A 21,068-nucleotide genomic window follows, 5' to 3' on the forward strand; every position below is an offset into this window, starting at 1 on the left:
GGAGGCGACAATGTGAGGTTTTAACTGCTTTGATTATTAACTCGCCTCGGCCAAATCAGTCATCAGGCAGTACAAGCTGCGGATCTATGCCTAGTTGATCCCCCAATCCTCGCACCACCCTTTTCAAGGCCGTGCAAGCTGGACTATTGGGGAACGCGTCGAAGAAGCTCTCTCCATAGTCGCAAGAACGTCCTATCCTCGGGTCCAACGGTACTTCTCCAAGAAACGGAATACCCATCTCCTTCGCCAGAGCCGCGCCTCCACCGGTCGTAGCCCGGAATATTTGACTTTCGTGTGTGCAATTTGGACAAACAAAGCCGCTCATGTTTTCGACCAGCCCAAGAACCCGTATACCTGCCTTCTTGCAGAAGTCAATCTCTTTCCTGACATCCAGAAGCGCGACCTCCTGAGGCGTTGTGACCATGACGGCACCGTCGATGCCACTCTCTTTGAGGTAACTGTTGACGCTCAGGTGCTCATCGCTCGTGCCCGGCGGCGTGTCTACCAGCAGGAAGTCCAAGTCTCCCCACTCCACATCCTTGAGGAACTGCTTGATCAGGCCGTTCTTCTTGGGCCCGCGCCAAATGACGGCATCGTCGCGATTCGGCAGCATGAACTGTATACTCATGACGCCGAGGTTGTCTGTGACCCAGACAGGGCTCCAGCCCGTGCCGGACACGTGTATCGTCTCGGACTCGACGCCCATCATCTTGGGTATGGAGGGGCCGCAGATATCCGTGTCCATGATGCCGACATTGCTCTCCTCGCGCGCGGCGAAGGCGTGGCCCAGCAGGCTCGTGAACGTGCTCTTGCCCACGCCGCCCTTGCCCGACAGGATTAGGATCTTGTGCTTGATGCCCGACAGGCGGGCCGAGATGAGAGGGATGTCCGGGTCGGGCCCCTTGGGCGCGGAGGCGCATATGGCTTGGTTCGGACAGCCGGCGCAGTTGTCGGCCTTGCCTGCCTGTTCGGACTCGGGGCCGGGGCAGTGCTCGGGTTCGGGGGCGACGAGCTGGGGCTTGGATTTGAGGGGGTTCGAGAGCACGTCTTGCACGGCTTCGGGCTCTTCGAGAGAGGGCGCCATGACGGCGGGGGCGATTCCGGCGGGCTCTGTGATTATTGACAGGGATCGAACGATGATGTGGCGGGATGAGGTTATATATTATTGAAACAAGACAAAATAAGAGGTTTCTGAGGAGATCCGAACTGACGATGGCTGCTATGTATGAGCTGGCAAGTTGGATATGTACATGTGGCGGCGGTTAGGTTTTCTGCTTAACAATCGACAATAGTCCCTGCAGGACTGGTCTTTGAGGTGCTGGTCTGGATCGCCTCCGGAGCCGGCATGGTGGGGGGAGGGGGGGCGTTTGGCTCTGGGCTCGGGGCTCGGGGCTCCAGATGCGATTTAACATGTGCGATGATTTCGTAGTTGCGATAGATGCATACATATACACATAAGTATGCATACCCATAAGGAGTCGCATGCACCAAGTCTCTCATGCACGATCTTATCATATCTTAGATGACATGATTAACTTAAGATTTATATACACATAGCAAGCTTGCTGTAATATTTTCTGAGCAGTCTCGATATACGCTTGAGTGCTCACCATAGCACCCCCACATGGATTCAAAGATGTTGCGGCCGTTTAGGTACAGTAGTGATACGTCAATGGAGGGGTATCTATTTGCTACATATTACGAATAGTACTGAAGTACCGAGTAGTCGTGGTTGGGGCCCCAAAGCTGAAGCGTGACCTTATCGGGAACTAACAATACAGTACAAGTCAATACAATGCAATGCAATGCAAGTGGGGGGTACCTTGACGCGCCACGCTTTACCTTCGTCCGGTACGTACCTGATTATGATTCTTCTGAATAGCTTCACCTTCGCCTAAACAAACAAACTTGCGACAATCCCAACCCGCCAACCTCACGCGAAACCTCTCGCCAGGGTCTAGGGACAACCGTCCGAGCATCTCCCATCGCCCAGGGACACATCACTAACAGTCGAGGCAATTGAACCACGTCGCTGGGCGCCATGGCCGCCCCAAGCGGCTCAGGAGACTCACCAGTCAACAATTACAACATCGCCAACAATGCCGGCGCAAATGCCGACCTTTTGCACTCGCTGAATAAACTTTCGCTGTCGGCCACCGACTCGAGATCACCTTCACGGTCATCCTCCACCTCGCCAAATCCCGCCGCGCGTGCACTTTCTCGCTTGGATCGTTTGGCTATCGCTTCCTCCCCCAGCCGAACCTCTGCACCTCGAAGTCCAAGTGCCCTCTCGGTTTCCAGTCCGCACGCCCGTTCGGTTTCGAGCCCTTATGCCCAAAGCCCCTCGAGATCAGGCACCCCGTCCCTTCTGCGCAAAAGTTCCACCAGCTCGCTGCGTTCCGCTAATGGCACCACCCCGAACCACGCTTCATCCAGAAGATCGAGCTCCGCACTGCTTTCGCCAGCTGGTGCTAGAACATCCATCTATGGCACCTCTCCGAACATCCTTGAAGTAGAGGAAAGATCACAAAAGACGGAGAATTCTGTTGCGCAAGAGTACTTTGCGAGGGAGCTTCTGTACCACCACATCTCGGACGACGCTCCCGCACCAAAATCGGAGACCCTTGTGATCCTGCAGGATGCCTGTTACAAGCACAGGTTTCAGCGGCCTTTCACGGGCAAGGGCAATCTGGGCACCATAGTCGAGCGACCAGAGAGACTGCAGGCTGTGTACACCGGAGTTGCTATGGCATATGTACGGCTGGGTGAGCGGCACGAGGATGGGAGGACTCCGATTGGTGCAGATGCCGACCCATCGACTATGCAGGTTCCATTCGATATTCGAAAAACGGATCGCAAAATACCACTCGACTCCCCCGTGGTCACGAATGTACACGGTGCCAGGTGGATGGAAGAGCTGTTGATGATTTGTGGATCGGCCAAGTCCAAATTGGACGCTGGTACTCTTGAGATTGAACGGCCAGATATAGACCGAGGCCACGGTGCCAAGGATCCCACACCATTCCATAGGGGCGACCTCTACCTCTCGCCTGAATCGCTCTCGGCTTTCGAGGGTGCCATAGGCGCAACTTGTGAAGCGGTTGACGCCGTCTTCTCCGACTCGGCCACCAAACGTGCCTTCGTGGCTGTGCGGCCGCCCGGCCATCATTGCGACGCCAGCTTTCCTCATGGGTTTTGCTGGCTGAACAATGTCCAGGTCGGCATCATGCATGGCTTCATGAATCATGGCCTGACACATGCCGCCATAATAGACTTTGATCTCCATCATGGAGACGGATCCCAAGACATCACTTGGGATTACAACTACAGAAAACACTGGGCCAAGGGCAATGCTGCTCAGTGGAAGAAGAACAGCATTGGTTATTTCAGTGTGCATGATATCCAGTCATACCCGTGTGAGCAAGGCGACCAAGACACCGTTAAGAAAGCTAGTCTTTGCATTGAGGACGCCTTCTCCCAGACTATCTGGAACGTACATCTACAGCAGTGGAAAGACCATACCGACTTCTGGTTTCAGTACCGCACCCGCATCGTTGCCGTGTTAGACAAGGCTCGTGCTTATCTGCGACGCGAAGCAGACAAGTTCAGAGCAGCGGGTCAGGAGCCTAAAGCTGTTATATTCTTTTCTGCAGGCTTTGATGCCAGCGAGTTTGAGTCGCCCGGCATGCAGCGACATCATGTCAATGTTCCTACCGAATTCTATGCACGCATCAGCCGTGACGTGGTTAAGATGTCGTTTGAAGAAGGGCTGGCTGTAGATGGTCGCATTGTGAGCTGCCTCGAAGGTGGCTACAGCGATCGCGCCTTGTATTCGGGTGTATTGTCTCATTTAAGTGGCCTTGCCGGAGGTGACGTTCGTGCGAAGGAGGACGCAGCCGGTGGTCTCAACCGTAGTGGTAGCCATCGCCGTATCGGTTCGACCGCAAGCCCCCTTAGTCGTCGCAGCACCTTGTCGTCTTCTGATTCTGACGCCAGAAGTAAGGTCGCTGGTTTCCCATATGAGTCGTCATGGTGGACTGCATCCGAACTCGATCGACTGGACGCCGTGCGGGCGGCACCTGTAGTTCAGCCTCGTATTGTACGCAATGTTGCTACGCCTACCTACTGTTCACCGACGCAATCTTCCAATGCAAAGGTGTCGGAGCTTGCCAAGGCTCGACGCACCGTGTCAGGGTTTTCGAGCCCGAGCGCAGTTCAACAGACCTATATCAGAGCTCCATCGCCACCGCCCCCTGCTGTTTACTGGCCCATAGCTAGCCTTGAACTCAGCAGACTTCTCATTCCTTCTGACAGTCAGGTGGCTAGCTTCACGTGGGAGGAAATGAAAATAGAGGAGACTCGAATCAAGAAAGAGCAGAAAGAGCAGAAAGAACGCGAGAGACTGGAGAGGCTAGGAGTGTCTAGCAGCCCGATCGACGGTGAGATTGACATGTCTAATGTGCCTGTTGTTCGGAAGAGTGGTCGCGAGCGCAAGCCTGTCTCTTACACTGAGCCTGAAGACCCCAATAAGAACAGGCGAAGGACGGTTGCAGGCGCTGCAGTCATCGCCACCGACAAGGTAAGCAATATCAAATTCTTCCAGACACCTATTCAACTCAGCAAGCTAACGAATGTCTCTCAGGCTACTGCGCGTGGTATTCCAACAAACGCGGGTGCTAAGCATACCCGTTTGCCTAGCCGACGACTTAGTGCATCTTCAGCTATGAGTATTGCTATTGTCGATGCTGCTATACCGCCCCCACCAGCAGAGACTTTCACGTCATTTGACGCGTTTGAGCGCCCTGGAACCGCTCAAACCGTGCGACCTGATTCCTCCCTCAGCATGAGAACTACTACTGGGCCCGTTCCTGTGAAGAAGACGAGGCCCACAGCAGTCCGAAAAGACAGCAATAAATCTGCGACGACGAGCGCAAGGAAGCCAAGAACAACCGCGCCCAAGGCAGCAAGTAAGACGAAAGTCAAAGATTCAACCGCTACGGCAACATCATCTAGGCGTTCAAGCAGACCCTCTAGCCCTGCGCACGCCAAGCATGCGGGAGAGGGCCCTGGTCCATCCAATGGAGAATCTTCTGCAGCGCCCCCAGATGGAAATGACCTTGCTGGAATCACTAATGGTATGAAGAAAATCAAAATCAACATCATTACAAAGGAGATGAAAGAGGCACGAAACAAAGTTGCGAAGGACAAGGATTCGGCAATTAGCACACCTGCCACAGAACAGCCTACACAATTCCCTATCACACCAAAGGCTGAGGAAGAAGAGGCCACAACGCCACCGCAGCCTTCGCAGGACCTCCGAGCCACACTACCTCCGGCAGCATTGCAGCAGCCTGAGCCAATACCTCTCGTCCCGAATAAAGAGACCGAACTACCATCTCGGCAGCCTACCCCAATTGCCTCTGCTGATCTCACTCTGTCGCCTGGAACGCCTGCTGTCAGTGTGCCCCAAGACTCACACCTCTTCATTCCTTATCAACCTGAAGGTGCAACTCCGCAGCCTCTGCCACAAACTGCACCAACCAAATGGATGGCGCCAAACACCATAGAGACGCCTACTGGGTTCCGCGGTCATAACTTCACCGCTACCTCAGCCATTCCCTTCTCGCCGGCGAAGCGCCAGCATGTTTCCACTCCTATGCCAGCTGGAGGTAGATACCTCCCACAGATGTCTCAGCAAGCTGTGTTTGCTGGCGATTTCATTCCTTCGCCCGAGAAGGAGGCCTCGGATGACTTCCACGCTGCCTCGGATTTCAAAGGCGAGATGACCCCGCAGACTCGCGCTGATAACAGAACCTATCACCCTTCAACTGAAATTCCGGAGACCCCTGGAAATCGCTTCTAGTGGCATTAGGCTGTTACATCGATTAGATCATCTGTTGATCATGTCTAGACTCATTTGCGAAGGCTTTTGCTGGAACCTTTTAATTCCATGTTTCATTTTAGCGCAGTAGTGCCATGTTCTATTCAGCTGTATCATACTTGTTTTGCTAGGGCGTCAGGTGTTTGTTGAGGAACATGGGGCAAATTTTGTCCCCTTCTGGAATGGACGTTTTGTTTATTGTTCTGGATATCTGTCCCAGTCGTGTGGTTGTGATACCCCCAGATGCTCTTCTTCTTTCTTGTATGAATATAAATATATAGAAGCCCTGGGAAAGCCTAGCACTAACCAGAAGTTGATCTATGTTCCCTGCATAGAGAATATCCGCACACGTCAAACGTATTTTCAGCTGCATATGCTCTAACACCAGAGAGTTGTACGCATCGAGCTCTGAAACTGTTTGAATTCTTTTTTTCCCCTCTTTTTAGAACCACCGTCTTCTGTTTTGTTTACTCATCCCTTTCTTACCCTCCTTGTAATATGATATTAGTTCAGTCTATGAAGTACGTCTTGCCCTTGTAACCATCTTTCTACGTTCTCGGCTGTTTCTTCGTACCACGTGTGCATGATACCTTCCTCAACATATCCCATGTGTGGTGTCAGCAGCAGCTTACTTCCCCATTCTGTCGACCGCCACGGACTGTCTTCCGGTAGCGGTTCAATGTCGAAGACGTCCAGCGCGGCACCCCTGATCCCGCCTCGTCTGAGTGCATGATATAGAGCCTCCTGGTCAACGAGAGGGCCCCTAGAGGTGTTGACAAGTAGCGCCGAACGCTTCATTAGCTCGAGCTCTCTCCGTCCCACGGTCCCGCGCGACCGCTCGCTTAAAACGTAGTGCAGACTGACCACATCTGCACTCCTGAACAGCTCCTCCTTGGTCACGACTAGAAACGTGTTCGCGTCCGGGTCCACCACACACCCACCAACGGACGGGAGCCCGAGACTCACCGCCGCCGCGTCCGCCTTCTCCTGCGTGAGGTTCTCGCTCCAGCAGACCACGCGCATGCCGAACGCCAACGCGCCGATCCGCGCCACCGCTGCCCCCAGCCTCCCCAGCCCCACGACCCCGAGCGTCGCGCCCGTAAGCCCCACCGCCAGCCCCGTCTGCCACCTTTTCCCGGGCCCCTTCATGGCCGCGTCATCCGCCGCCACATTGCGCGCCAGTGCCAAGATCAGTGCCCATGCGTGCTGCGTGGTCGGGTGGCTGCCACCGCGCCTGATGTCCAGCCTCGGGCGTGGCGGGACATGTGACGCCCGACGCCCGTCCGTGCGACCCCGCCCCGGGGCCGCGGCCACGGCGATGCCCAGCGCCCTTGCTGCCGCCGTGTCGAAGGTCTCGAACTGCGTGCCCGTGGCGAGGAGGAGCCTGAGGTTGGGCAGCTCCCGCAGGAGCTCACCGGGAAACGGCGTGCGCTCGCGCATGCTGGAGATGATGGCGAACGGCCTGAGCCGGGCGATGATGGCCTGCCTCTGGGCGTCTGTCGTGGACGGGTGGTTGAAAGCTGGGAGAGCGCCGGTGGATACCGTCAGGTCCAGTCGCGACGAGGGAATGTGAGAGAAGTGTGGTGCGGCTATGCCGAGGTAGTCGTCCAGTATCAGCATGGATGGTTTCGCAGAGTGCGATGTCGACATTGGAGAAATGCGCGACGCGCTATTGGTCGGAAGCCGGACGAGCCGCGGCCGGCCGCATCTCAAAGCCACGGAAATGGGCGTCATGCTTTGAGTGTATTGATTGCAGAGCACCAAAGTGGTCGATACAACGTAGAAGTCGCGATTTGTCGGGGGGCCCGGCTATAGGATAAGTTTATACCCTTCATGGACCGGGCTGTCGGCACCGCATCGGCCACTGGTGTACCAATCATAGTTTACTTGGGCCGCGGACTTCACAGGGGTTGATCCGCCTACCATGAGATCCGTTCAGGGCATCAACGCGAGTTGCAAAAGGTTCAATATATTCAGACACAACTTGGCGCATAGCCTACACCGCTTGAAATCTGGTATAATAGCGTGGACATTATATTTAAATCCAGTGACTTCTTTACGATGAATGCTTTCGGCACAAATGGATGATATCAGTCGACTAGACTAGTCAGTCCAGGACTTGACAGAATGCTTTTGGATTAGAGCAAAGATGCGACCCGGGAGGACGTTTTCGCAAAGGGAACATTATCATGGCTACTAAGGTCGCAACAGGCTATGCGCATATTGACATGGGAGCAGGCTAATTTTAGCTCGGTTTGTAAGGTTTAGTTAAAAAGGTTACATTGGTCCGAGCAACTTGGTATAGTATACTGCCCCATTTGAATTCTGGCGAATCATACGGCAAATTATCTAAGTCATTTGAGCGTCCTTAGAAATAGCATAATCTACTTGCGAGTCTTCTTTAGTCCCAGATCACTAGTACGCATCGCAAATTTACACAATTCACAGATCCAGGTGTCACTCAGGCTCTTCAGCTCATGAATTAGAAATACCTTCTTATTCAGAAACTGGTAAGCTTTCAAATCTGGAAGTTCGCTATGTTTAGCCAGTAAAGTGTGCCCTACTTGTTTCAGATGCTGAATAAAACATGGCTGTCACCATCAATGAAGTGCTGATTAGAATAGCTGTTTAACATGGACATCTTTACGAACTTTGAGTAAGAGAAAACATCGTTCTCACGTGATTAATGATTTCCTATATCGTTTTGTCAGATTTACCAAACACCCTCGGACATGGGGTGAGTGATAGTTTCCTGAGCCACATAGAGGCATTATATCGAGAATCATGGCGGCGCACCCGTATCAGCGGCCCAGATCCCATTTTCTTATTCTAAAAAAAGCCGTAACATATGGCCTCGATTATGAAATGCCTCCACGCGGTAGTGCTGCAAGAGTCCAACCCTCTGCCACACCTGCCGTCCCGACCGGGTGCCGGACTCGGTAAGCACCAGCGACGTCGCAGTTATCCCATATACGACCAGCTGTAGGAGGGCACAAGTAGCCTGCCAACCACCAGGATCGGGAGACATGCCGGGGCTTCTGCGGTAAACAGTGCGATGCGTAGGTGGTGTACTTATGTACAAGTGCCTCGCCTCAAGCGCACCGTCAGCGTGGAAGACCTGCCACTCTTCGTTCTTGCCGTCTACCACTAATCGGTAACTTGCCGGTTTGTTTTCTTCGGGGACCGGCGGGTAGCTTCTCAGCAGAGCAGGCATTGCTGTCCCTACGAGATCCAGAACGGGACCAGCTGACTGCGAGGCTCCATCAGTGGCGGCTGGATCCAGGACGTCTATCAAATGAAGCGTCCATTTCTTGTCATCGTATGGCAGTTGGTCCGCTGTCCCCAGGGTCCATTGGACTGGATAGCCAATGCTTGCCCAACTCCAGCTTGGTATGGTGCCCTCCTGGTGCCCCTGCCCGGCGTGATTGCGGTCTTTCAGATCATTTCGCATCCAATGTAGGTTCTGCACAAGATTTTCTTTCCACATGCCCGCTATCGGGGTCAGGCCCTGCCCGGCACTCACTCTAGCCATGACAGAGCTAATGGCAGGCAGCCGGTCCCCTGCACACGTCATATTTCGTGCCGTAAAGTCTTCCATTAGACGTTTCCAGTGGATATGGACTGGCTCGTTCATCCGTGCGGACCACGAATGGCCTTGAAATAGCTGGTCTTCCCAGATGGAAGTGCTACGACATTCGAACCTGAGGGCTGCCTTAGTGAATACTATGGTCCGCGTGGACAGAATTCTCTCCTGCCAGATCCATGCTCTTGAGTCCAGGTAGTCCGGGTTTGCCTCTCTGGCTGTTCCCCACATATCTATGGCTCTCTGACGCACACACAGGTCAGTTGAGACCCCGTTTAGCGGGTTAGTTATAGTCGTAGTACGCGTGTGCCATCTTGTGGGTCTTTCGCCGAGAATCCCGTCTGCCGGCGAACTGGAGGATGCGGCCGCAACTGTCAAGAACGCGTTCGCATAGATGTCTCCCATCTTGGGGGCTTGGATCTTCCAATCAAGCTCGTCATCTTGCACAATGCAAAGGGAGTCAATCCAAACAAATGGAACATCCAACCCTTTCGCTATCCTCACAACATCCTGAAACAGTGGCGGAAGCATATCCCACCGGATCTCCTTATGAAAACTGGCAATGTTCTCCTTGGTGGACTTCAAAAAGGATTCCTGCCCCCAGCAATAGCTGAGTGCAATGTACTCATCCACGATTCCGCGGTCTGCCCAGAACTTGGCATTGAAGAGGTGCATAGTCGGGTTCTGATCGTTGCCTATAAACAAGACTTTGTCAGGCATGAATGTTTTGGAACGCTTCAAACAATTTTCATGCCCCTGGTCACCATCTCGACAGATCTTGACCCATGTGCGCATGAAGTTCGCTATGGAGCCGTCATCGCTGTGCTTAGACCGAGGGGGTTGGTAACCGAGTTGATGCAGGCCGAGGAGACATGTCTCTTCATGCAGAGGTGACATGGGGCGGAAGATCTCTATGATCTCGGCTTGGGTATGACGCAGGGTTGAAACGGTCAGACCATTCTTTCGGGAGACACCGTCCACGTGGTTTTCGATATCAGGGGTAAATTCGTCCAAGCCGGGGTTCGGGATGCGATCTGTGTGGCCATAGTCTAACCTCACAAAGATTGGCAGGTCCCAGGCCAGATTGATTTCGATAAGGCACTGGTCTGTTTCCCAGCCTGGATGCTCAATGGAAAGCATACGACAGAGAAGTCCGCAATAATCACAGCCCCCTGGTCTAGCCGCAGACCGCGCAAAGTCCTGCCCTTTAGAGATCCTCATCGTGCACGAGCGCAGCTTCTCACCCTGTTGATACAGCCGAGAGGCCCAGGGGTCGCAAAGGAGGGTATATTTGTCGGCCTCGATGAAGTCAGGGTTTAAATGACGACAAAGTTTACACACCGGGATATTGAAATCAGAAATCCTCGTTGAAGGTCCAACGCTGAACTTGACGCCATTGCCGAAATTGTACTCAACTGGACGTTCTCCTCTATCTTCCGGGTATTTTTGCTTTGGCGTATCGGATGGGTACAAGGGATCCCATTCCCTAAGCCGCGCCCGACGCCCACTCCGTCCAGTTCCCAACTCCTCTTCTTGATCATTGTAGATATGTGCCATACCTACGTGCCCCATCGGTGTTTAACTTGAACCAAGCCTGCTCGAGTTGAAATAGGGTCTGAAAGAGCTGGGGGCGAGAGTGGAAGTCTAGGCTGAACATATCTCTTTGCGGGCAGACCGTCAGCCTGATCCTCTGATGTGGTTTGTGGGTGCAGTACCCGAATACTAGAAAGGCCAGTCTAGCCGCGCCACAATCATGAGAACTGAAAGGTTGCGGGCGCTTGAAAATGCTTCCCCCGGCACCGTTCAGTGGGGCGTTTACTTGGCGTTGAAACTCTGGTAGAGGACGGGTCCGACTAGCATGCCTCAGGATGACTTCTAACATTCGTCTTATAGAAAACCTCTGTTAGAATTACTCAGCCCTAAACTGCCGGCTAGTATATATCAGTCCTGTCCATCTCGTCGTTAGCTAGTCCGTCAGTTTTCAGTCTTGTTCTAATTATAGTCCTTGGTGTACGTCGTCGCACCTCGCCTATGTCGCCCTCGTATCGTGCTCGTATCGTACTCTCTTACAATTATAAAGGTTTATCTTTATAGTTTTCTCTTCGTAGCTAGCATATCTTGTCAGCATAAAGCCAGCTTGTTACATTGTTTGTAGTTTTGCAACCCGATAGTATCATCGTCACACCTGCCTCAATGGTTTGCTAAAACTCATGTCAGGATGATTTCGAATCTCGTTAGTCTTCTCATTAGGCAGCATAATTTTGGGTCTGACTTCAGTGGAAACCTGGAAACAGCCTTTAAACTACGAGATATTTAGTTAGTACCTAACTAGTTACGCTTCGTCCTAGGTATTTGGAAAGAGACTTCTTCCGACCATTTTCAAGGACAAGCCTGCCGTTATTGGCGAAAAGCTCTCTGGCTTTGGAGAAGCCTTTGTTCTCAACGCCTACAGCTGGAAAATCTTCATATAGACCTGGCTGAGAAAGCCCCACGTAAGCAAGCAGCAGGAGAAGTGTAAAATGAAATAATGATAAGAACAATCGGGGTTCCCACCAGGCCAGCGCCTTAGAAGCCTTTGGAGAATTCATCATGATGAACGATGGGAGGAGCATGTCACGGTGTTGTCTTGCGACTGAATAACCACCACAACAAATCTGTAACATTTGGATCATTCATGTGCTTAGTATAGGCAACAGGCGAATGCCCTTCCCCTGCAGGGTTTAAGCCAAGGCATTGATCCGACCCGAAAATGGTCATGGCGTCATAGGAATATACCGTTAAGTCGACTACGGATCCCGCGGAGTCGGCAGCCGTCAAATCCTTGGGATTGCGATGGACGGTGCCTATTCAGTCATCGAAACGTTTGAGATACGAGCAAGTAAATTAGCTTGGTGAAGTGGCAGAGAGTAAGTGGGATGTGCTAGCTTCTTGCCAAGCTTTAATTTCTCCACCCATAGCCACCTTCTTTTCGTCGCACTTCTCGGGCACCGGTTCCGCGGCCACTTCATTGAGAGTCCCCATTAAGCGCTAAGAGGATGTATTCTGTGGTGACCCGTCCTAGTGCATAGAGAGCTGGTAGCTAAGCCGCTAAACCTGCCATGCCGGAGTCGAATTTAACCAAGGATGAGTTGCTGGAAAGCGTCTCCACAGCGTGGAACACTTTCAACATTGGTGTCATATAAAGCAGTGGAAAGTGTACTTGCCTAAAGGTGTTTCAAACATCGAATTCCCAGGGCAGTGTTTGGTTCCACGCTCAAGTTCTCACGATTATGCCAGCGGCACACATCATGAACGAAAAGCCCGCCGGGCCCATCTCTGCTGAGAAGCAGGAGAGCCCTTCGGGGGATGATCAGGAGTCGAACACCTCTGGAGCTTATCTGGTAGGATCCATTTACCTAACACACCATACTCGAATATTGCTTATACGCCACGCAGAGAATTTTTAAGTTCGGTACATCTAAAATATATGCATTGCAGTTGGTTGCTGTCGTATGTGCGTTGGCATCGGGAGTTGGAATGGCGATGGTCAACCTCGTCTTTGGCGAGTTCATCACAGTCATTCTCAACTACTCTACAGGCGCTTCTACCGGCGACTTGTTTCGTGCTCAGGCCGGCAGACTTGCGTAAGAACACTCTCCATGGGCTCTATAAGCTTTGCGGTCGCCGTGTACTAATATAGCTATTCTAGTCTCTATTTCTTCCTGATTGGTCTCGCCCGCTTCTTTCTTACCTGGATATATAGTACCCTTTTCACTCTGGCTGCATACAAGGTTGCACGGAATATTCGACACGCTTACCTGAAGGCTGCCCTTCGCCAGGAGATTGCCTTTTTCGATACAGGCTCCGCCGGCTCGATTTCTGTGCAAGCAGCGTCAAACGGCAAATTAATACAAGCGGGCATCGCTGAGAAGCTGGGGCTCGTTTTCCAGGGGGTTTCAGCTTTCATCTCGGCTTTCGTACTCGCATTCATCACTCAGTGGAAACTGACCTTGATAGCATCGTGCATTGCGCCTGCCACGCTTCTTACCATAGGCATCTGCTCGACGATCGAAGCCAAGATGGAAACAGACATTCTTCAAATACTTGCACAAGCTGGAGCTTTTGCCGAGAGTCTCATTTCAAGCATTAGGACGGTGCACGCATTTGGAATCCGATCAAGCTTGGTGAAATCTTTTGACGCATACTTGGTCAAGGCCCGCAGCATCGGTAACAAGAAAAGCCCGCTTTTCGGCGGCCTGTTCTCTGCCGAATACTGCATTATGTATGCGGGTACTGCGTTAACATTTTGGCAAGGCGTCAAGATGCTAGCGAATAACGAATTATCGAAGTCCGGAGACGTCTTTACGTGAGTGGCTCTTTACAGAGGTAGACTGCGGTAAATATTAACGATCGTCAGCGTTCTTATGTCTGTAGTAATGGCCGCCTCCAGCCTCACAGCCACGGCTCCTTATCTCATCGAATTCACCCGCGCAGCATCTGCGGCTGCAGAGCTCTTCAAATTGATTGACCGCAGATCTGTAATCGATCCCCTTGATACGTCCGGGGAGCGGCCAGCTGAGATAGTCGGGTCCTTGGACTTTTCACATATCCGCTTCTCCTATCCCACGAGACCCAAGGTCACTGTGTTGGACGACTTTTCGTTGCATATACCCGCAGGCAAAGTGACAGCTCTTGTAGGACAGAGCGGATCTGGCAAGAGCACAATTGTTGGTCTCATTGAAAGATGGTATAACCCTGGCTCGGGCTCAATAAAACTCGATGGCAGACCGCTCGACGAACTCAATCTCAGCTGGTTGAGGAAGAATGTGCGTCTTGTGCAGCAGGAACCCGTTTTATTTTCCGGCACGGTTTTTCAGAATATTTGCAACGGTCTCGTTGGTAGTCGTTGGGAGAACGACGAGGAACAAGAAAAACGACAACGGGTAGAAGAGGCTGCTAGGATCGCCTTTGCCCATGATTTCATTACTTCCCTCCCCAATGGCTACGATACTGTTATTGGGGAGCGGGGTGGTCTCTTATCCGGAGGACAGAAACAGCGTGTGGCTATTGCTCGCAGTATTATCTCACAACCGCATGTGCTCCTTCTCGATGAAGCAACAAGTGCACTGGATCCTCATGCGGAGGAAATCGTGCAGAAAGCCCTGGACAACGCAGCCAAAGGTCGCACGACTATTGTGATTGCGCACAAGCTCGCGACAATTCGCAACGCCGACAATATAGTGGTTATGAAGAACGGTCGAATCCTGGAACAGGGACCCCATGCTTCCCTCCTTGCCGCTAATGGTGCATATTCCCGCTTGGTACATGCTCAAGATCTTGCATCGCCTGCGAGCATAGATAAGGCAGTATCAAAAATTCAAGAAGATGATGCTGGTACTTCGGAGGCGAGTAAGGGTACCGAGATCACTAAGGTTTTGACGCGGATGTCGACATCAAGGAGTGACATAGACAGACGAATGGAAAGAGACAGCTTCGACAACCATCAAAGCCTAGGTCTGCTCCATGTGATTGTGCGTTTGGCGAAATCGTCACCCGAGCTCAAATGGACCTATCTGTGCTTGCTGTTTGGTTGTCTGGCTGGAGGTAAGTAACATCTGATCTCCGGGCCTTATTTATACCAGGACTGACCCAACGGCAGCGGCTGGTTATCCCGGCCAAGCTATTCTGATGTCAAAGACTATAGCAGTTTTTGAACTGACGGGATCTGACATGGAGAAGAGGGGCAATTTCTTCGCTCTAATGTTCCTTGTGCTCGGCCTAGGCTCCTTAGTGGTATATTTCATTGTGGGGTGGTCGTCAAACGTGGTAGCCCAGGTAGGTGGCATAAATGCGACCAGGTTAAAATCCGATAAGCTAACAGAGAAAAGACTCTTAATCAAAAGTACCGCAGACAGCTCCTAGACAATATACTCAAGCAAGACCTACAATTCTTTGATCATCCAGAAAATACCGTCGGTGCGCTAGCCAGCAGAATCGACTCATATCCACAAGCTGTATTTGAACTGATGGGCTTCAATATTGCCTTGATCCTCATCGCAACTGCCGGCGTTGTTTCCTGCTGTGTTGTGGCTTTGGTATACGGACGGAAACTCGCCATCGTAATCGTCTTTGGTGGCCTGCCCCCCTTACTGCTGTCAGGCTATGCTCGGATTCGGTTGGAAGGCAAGCTGGACCACGCAATATCTAAACGATTTTCGACAAGTTCTTCTATTGCTTCAGAATCCGTCAACGCAATCAGAACCGTGTCATCTTTAGCCATTGAGAAGTCGGTCCTTGACAACTACACCCGTGAGCTGGACTACGCCGTTACCTTGTCGACAAGACCTATACTTGCAATTATGTCTGCCTTTGCCTTCACTCAGAGCGTGGAGTATTCTTTTATGGCCTTGGGCTTTTGGTAAGCATTTTCGTCTCACTTCTGTACAGCAAATACTTTTCAATACTAATTAGCTTGCCATGGGTAGGTATGGTTGCCGTCTTGTTTCTTTCGGGGAGCTTAGTATGGTCAACTTCTTCGTAGCATTCTTGGGTGTTTTCTTTTCTGGCCAGCAGGCCTCCATTCTTTTTGGTTTCTCCAGTAGTAAGCTTCCATCTTTGCGCTAAGCGAATAATCTCTCACAATACAACAGGCATGACAAAAGCAAGGCATGCAGCCAATTACATCTTTTGGATCGAACGGCTCGAACCGACAATCACGGAAACTCACGACAACAATCATGTAGCCCCAACTGATTACAAATCTATCGAACTGAACAAAGTCGAATTTTCCTACCCACGGAGGCCCCATGCTCGCGTTCTGCGTAGAGTAGACTTGAAGGTATGCAATGCCAACCTTAGACTCAGCCTCTTTTCTTCTCGGCTATTTGGGGGATATAGCTAATCTCTGTTATAGATCACCAAAGGCCAATTCGCTGCCTTTGTTGGTGCATCCGGCTGCGGCAAGAGCACCATGATTGCAATGCTAGAAAGATTCTACGATCCGGTGCGCGGGCATATTGCAATTGACTCTATAGCTCTCGACCAGATGTCGCCACGATTATATCGTGAACATGTTGCTCTTGTGCAGCAAGAGCCTACGCTGTATCCTGGAAGTATCCGTGAGAATATTTCAATGGGCATCCCAACTGAAGATCCTTCGTCGATACCTGATTCCGATATAGAAGCCGCTTGTCGTGCTGCGAATGCATGGACCTTCATTTCTTCACTTCCGGACGGACTCAACACATTATGTGGTACAAATGGCTTGCAGTTATCTGGTGGACAGCGGCAAAGAGTTGTCATCGCGCGCGCACTTATCCGGAATCCCAGAATCTTACTCCTCGACGAAGCCACTAGTGCACTGGATACGGAATCAGAGAGAATCGTGCAAGATGCAATCAACCAGGCGGCGGCAGGAGATAGAATCACAATTGCTGTGGCCCATCGGTTGTCCACCATCCGCCATGCTGATGTTATTTGTGTATTTGAGGGAGGCAAGATTGTAGAAACTGGAACACACGAGGAGTTATTGGCACACGGAAACCTTTATAAGAAGATGTGCGAGGCGCAAAGTTTGGCTTAGTGTAACATAGTACAGAGATTCATTACACATACTTATTGTATTCGGCCCCAGAAGAAGGCCCACACACTGCGCGACGAAGATGTGGTAAATCCACTCTTGCAGTGTACCTGCCTATGTTAGCTCCATGCCTATGCGACTATTACAACGTCCGCGATAACAAAGTAAATATCATAGTCCAACTCACCTAGACAACGGCCGGTCAAGACTGCAATCGGCCGTGTTCAACCCCAATCTGAGCTGATTTGATTCGAGGTCTATCAGTTACAACTAGTTTCACCTATTCAGTCGTGAAAATAATCAATAGCAAAAATTTGACCCTCCCACAAATCCCTACAACATAGTGCCCATAGCGTGCACATTAGGGAAATGTACGATCACCGGCAGCATTTGACTCGGTCATGCGCCCGCATGCACAATGAGATATCTAGATGCGACGGTGTGCTGCAAAAGGCATTGTTTTCTGCAAAGCAGCAGGCAGCAGCCTTTGATCTTACTTCCTACCTATGCACACATATTGCTCTGGGTCGGCGCTGCAAATTGTGCTAACACGATATCAGAGTACTGTGCAAACTACGTCCTAATCTCTTTCGGGGCGATATCGGCATTAGCAAGGCTGCTAATGGTAAACTTTCATTCAATCGATAACATATCGGTATCCTATGTAGGCTGTAGGTTGTAAACTCGGCTTGTGAGTATAGAAGGTAAATCGGGTATCGTTGCGTCATTGTCTTAAAGAATTCCGGAGGTTGGCCGCAACGATCGTACGAATATATGACCGTGACTATACCGGACCCATCTTTCGCGGGCCCGTCCAGTGGCAAAATGCGTAGCCCCTTGTCACAGCCGTATTTGTTAATATATTAGATCGAAATAGTTGACCACGTATAGCACTCTCGCGGGAGGGGAAAACAGTAGAAACCCTCTGCTTTGGCTAGTATGGCTGTAGAAGATGCCATAAAACCATTTTCCTACTCGTCATTTCTTCGAGTCCCTTACCGACCGCATGGATTGTGCAGTTGAGTGTGAAATAACCACGGCGGCACGGGGTATCCGCAATAGTGCAGTACCCCAGCCCTCGGAGCCCGCGGGTTCTTGGGTCACAACGAGTGGCGGTGGAGCGGTGGGGCGGTGGGGATGTTTTGTGCACTTTGAACGTTCCATGTCGTTTGACGGTCTGTTTAAGCTTACATAATGAACGCTATTCCAAAGTAGTCCTTTACGGCACAGCCAATCAGCTGCTTTGTCCCCTAACTGGCAAACTTCAGATTTAAAGGTGACCGGGTGCTGACTGCTTCGGCAGCAAGTAGCTGGCGCATTCCAGATACGACTCAGGGCAGAATGAGACACCAAGGTTGAACCTATTGTGATTAGACATTATTTCTGTAAGATCAACTGTTTACTAATGTTCACGTGACGCGACCACTTGTTTCGATACCTTGATTGATGGGTATAACTTCTGCAACTTAAAGGACCTGTCCAAATTTTCTCCCTTCGGCGTACGCATCATATCACATCAGAGAGAAGCTACTGTGTTTCAGAACTCTTGCTGAGTGTGATCAGCTGACATCCAGTTGCGAGAGTAGAATCCAAAGCTACACATCAACACGAATGGGCTTAGCCAGGCGCACGTCGTATCTGTTATCCATAATCGCCGGTCCTTGTGCTGCAGGTACATGCGTTATATTAACGGAAAAGGTATGATCAGAGAAGCCGACTGTTCTGGCCCACGTTTCCACTTGCCATGACTTCACACCTGTGCACGTAGACTCTGCCGGGTAGAGTCATAGCTGATACTTGAACCCAGGGTTTAATTGAAGCTGGAGAACGGCCGGCTTCGTAAATCTGCGCAACCCGACATGGTGGCTGGAATCAACAGCAGTATGTGTGGAGGCCGTCGGTTTCGGGCTCGCTGATCTAGCAGAAGAAAGTTATGAGGAAGCTACCTAGGCAAGTGGTGATGGGTGCGTGAACAGTTCAATGAAACTCGATCGAATTACCCTGACGATAACCATACGGCATCCTGCGTTTCAACAATCCTACACGTGCACGCAACACGTGGATGCATCCAACACAAGGAAGTTTTGCCGCTCCGATGAAGGTTGGATTACTATACGTTTTCAAGACATCGAAATAATGTAGGCGCCGACTCGTCAATAGCCATATGTTAATCGATGTAACCCAATACAACCAAGATGGTCGCGCGCTGTAGGTCGGAGCACTAATTAGATACAGTCCAGAACTAAAATGACTTTATGTACGATCACACATATGTGTATCAAGAACTTGGTCCGCAAACGAGACACGCCGTTGGAGCGGTAATACGAGAAAAGCAAGAATAGACCTTGCAATAGGCACTATCATGTTATCCTAATGTTCCAGATAATGCAGCAATGGAAATACACAACACACACATGTTTGTTGCGCCCGCTTCATTATCTTAGAGGACAAGTAACGCTATTATACAAAGTCGCCTCTGATGTTATCGTCGTAATTCTGAATAAAGCCTATACTAAAAGACTACATTGATCATCTAAATCAACTTTGTGTCCACGATATCCCTTTACACAAATACTAGTTGTTAGTGCATGGCAGATCTGCTATTATAGCTGCTTTGTAAACATCGGCAAGATCTTGGATGTTCCAGACACCTTCTTTCCGGTCGAGCTGTCTGAGTGCCGTGACGACTCGCGGCAGTAAAACTGTGTCTTTAGTTTGACATCCAACTAGCGCTAGGCACAGTATGATACTCGCCTCAAAGGTGAGTAGTGGCAGCGGCGACGGAGTACTCAAATGAATGATTAACTCTACTTCTTTCATGATACTTTCGAGTCCGTTGGTTCTGAAATCCTTGTCTATATGCGTAATCCAAGCTTTCTTTTTAACTATCGCGAAACAAGTCTTTTGAAATAGGCGTACTTAAACGCGTCACATCTCTCTTTTATTGAGGTATAATAGGAAGGAAAGGTTCACTACATGGAACAATCAAATCGAACACTTTATTTCTGGAAGTACTCATAAATGTGTCGGATCGCGAGGTTGTAAGGCAGTATGATAAATCGCTCGGTCTTGCACTGTAAGGTCCTGCTGGGTTGAGTTTTCCGCAATAAGAAATCCACATGGGGCGCCCGAGAGCGACCAGGGTCCCCTCGATATGGGGGCCTAAATGAGGCAAACGGTTATTCCAGAATCTTGTGTTAATAATCGACTCTCCAAGGTATGTTAATGTATACCTAGCGCATTAAGTGACAAATTTATATGTTTTCGGAATGCGAAGTATTTGCGTCCGTCCAAGGAGGCGAGCAGTGAGAAATGGGCATGCCATCTAGTTCTATTACTCTCTGGTCCTCTTTTACCCATCTTGGATTCACCGAAGGGACTAGGGTTCATCAACCTCCGTTTCTGCTTCGAGGGCTAACCATTTTGCCAACCTGGATCTAGTAGCATAGCCACAATCCCTGGTTAATTCCCCTGTTGAAAGCTTAAGTTAGAGAAGAAAATTTCTGTTTAGCTTGGATGAATTTTATTTTAAGAACTGTCTAGGCTGAGGCAGCTGTTTAGTTAACGTGGTACGTCTAAATGTGCAGTATGAAAACATGAATATAGGGTGGGCGATTTAGAGGTAAGCACAACGTGATATTGTATGTCTTTTCGAGTTTTTAATGCTATTTCTTTTTCTTTTTTGATTAGGAGATTTTTGCTTAGCAAGCTGATAAGTGGTTATCATAACATACATCAGATGTGGTCAATTGCTAAGTGTTGCTACTATAATCATAACACACATCTTTTGTCTTTGCTTTTCATGGTCTTATATGCGTTTGCCATCCATTCATGCATAATTTTTTTGACACATACATAGGCCTTACACCTAAGAAACGCTGGTGTTCAAGGTTAGCCCCACGTTGAAAGGGCAAAATTCCATGCGGATCGATGCTCTCAGACCCCACGCAAGCAATAGTTAGCTCTTTGGCGAGTCGGATAACGGATAACCGCGGGACCCGTTCTTGATCTCCAACTCTTAGGGGGTGAATTCAGGTAGGTTAAAT

The 21,068-nt window shown here is 50.5% G+C and overlaps 5 protein-coding genes across 5 annotated transcripts; 2 read left to right on the top strand and 3 right to left on the bottom strand.

The window, feature by feature from the left end:
• Nucleotides 1–55: 55 nt before the first annotated feature.
• BKA67DRAFT_652380 (nucleotide-binding protein) lies at nt 56–1,084 on the bottom strand (the record flags this gene model as incomplete). The annotated part of the gene is made up of 1 exon (XM_046106156.1): nt 56–1,084. One exon carries the CDS (start codon nt 1,082–1,084, stop codon nt 56–58), a length of 1,029 nt encoding a protein of 342 aa, XP_045963259.1.
• Nucleotides 1,085–2,041: 957 nt separating this feature from the next.
• On the top strand, nt 2,042–5,863 carry BKA67DRAFT_589336 (histone deacetylase domain-containing protein; the record flags this gene model as incomplete). The annotated part of the gene is made up of 2 exons (XM_046104445.1): nt 2,042–4,579; nt 4,643–5,863. 2 exons carry the CDS (start codon nt 2,042–2,044, stop codon nt 5,861–5,863), a joined length of 3,759 nt encoding a protein of 1,252 aa, XP_045963260.1.
• A 522-nt stretch (nt 5,864–6,385) lies between these two features.
• BKA67DRAFT_589337 (D-isomer specific 2-hydroxyacid dehydrogenase) lies at nt 6,386–8,072 on the bottom strand (the record flags this gene model as incomplete). The annotated part of the gene is made up of 4 exons (XM_046104446.1): nt 6,386–6,772; nt 6,848–7,363; nt 7,934–7,979; nt 8,065–8,072. The coding sequence occupies 4 exons, from the start codon at nt 8,070–8,072 to the stop codon at nt 6,386–6,388; spliced, it is 957 nt and encodes a 318-aa protein (XP_045963261.1).
• Nucleotides 8,073–8,516: 444 nt separating this feature from the next.
• Nucleotides 8,517–11,412, bottom strand: BKA67DRAFT_6586 (heterokaryon incompatibility protein-domain-containing protein). Its single transcript, XM_046107302.1, has one exon. It carries the CDS (start codon nt 11,034–11,036, stop codon nt 8,706–8,708), a length of 2,331 nt encoding a protein of 776 aa, XP_045963262.1. The 5' UTR covers nt 11,037–11,412; the 3' UTR covers nt 8,517–8,705.
• Nucleotides 11,413–12,498: 1,086 nt separating this feature from the next.
• On the top strand, nt 12,499–17,277 carry BKA67DRAFT_543634 (ABC transporter). Its single transcript, XM_046101202.1, has 9 exons — nt 12,499–12,844; nt 12,900–13,087; nt 13,153–13,809; nt 13,861–15,047; nt 15,103–15,278; nt 15,332–15,861; nt 15,929–16,044; nt 16,094–16,281; nt 16,357–17,277. Exons 1-9 carry the CDS (start codon nt 12,734–12,736, stop codon nt 17,023–17,025), a joined length of 3,822 nt encoding a protein of 1,273 aa, XP_045963263.1. The 5' UTR covers nt 12,499–12,733; the 3' UTR covers nt 17,026–17,277.
• Nucleotides 17,278–21,068: the final 3,791 nt, after the last annotated feature.

Source organism: Truncatella angustata (assembly GCF_020726525.1).
Source record: "Truncatella angustata strain MPI-SDFR-AT-0073 chromosome Unknown BKA67scaffold_1, whole genome shotgun sequence".
Lineage (NCBI taxonomy): Eukaryota > Fungi > Ascomycota > Sordariomycetes > Amphisphaeriales > Sporocadaceae > Truncatella > Truncatella angustata.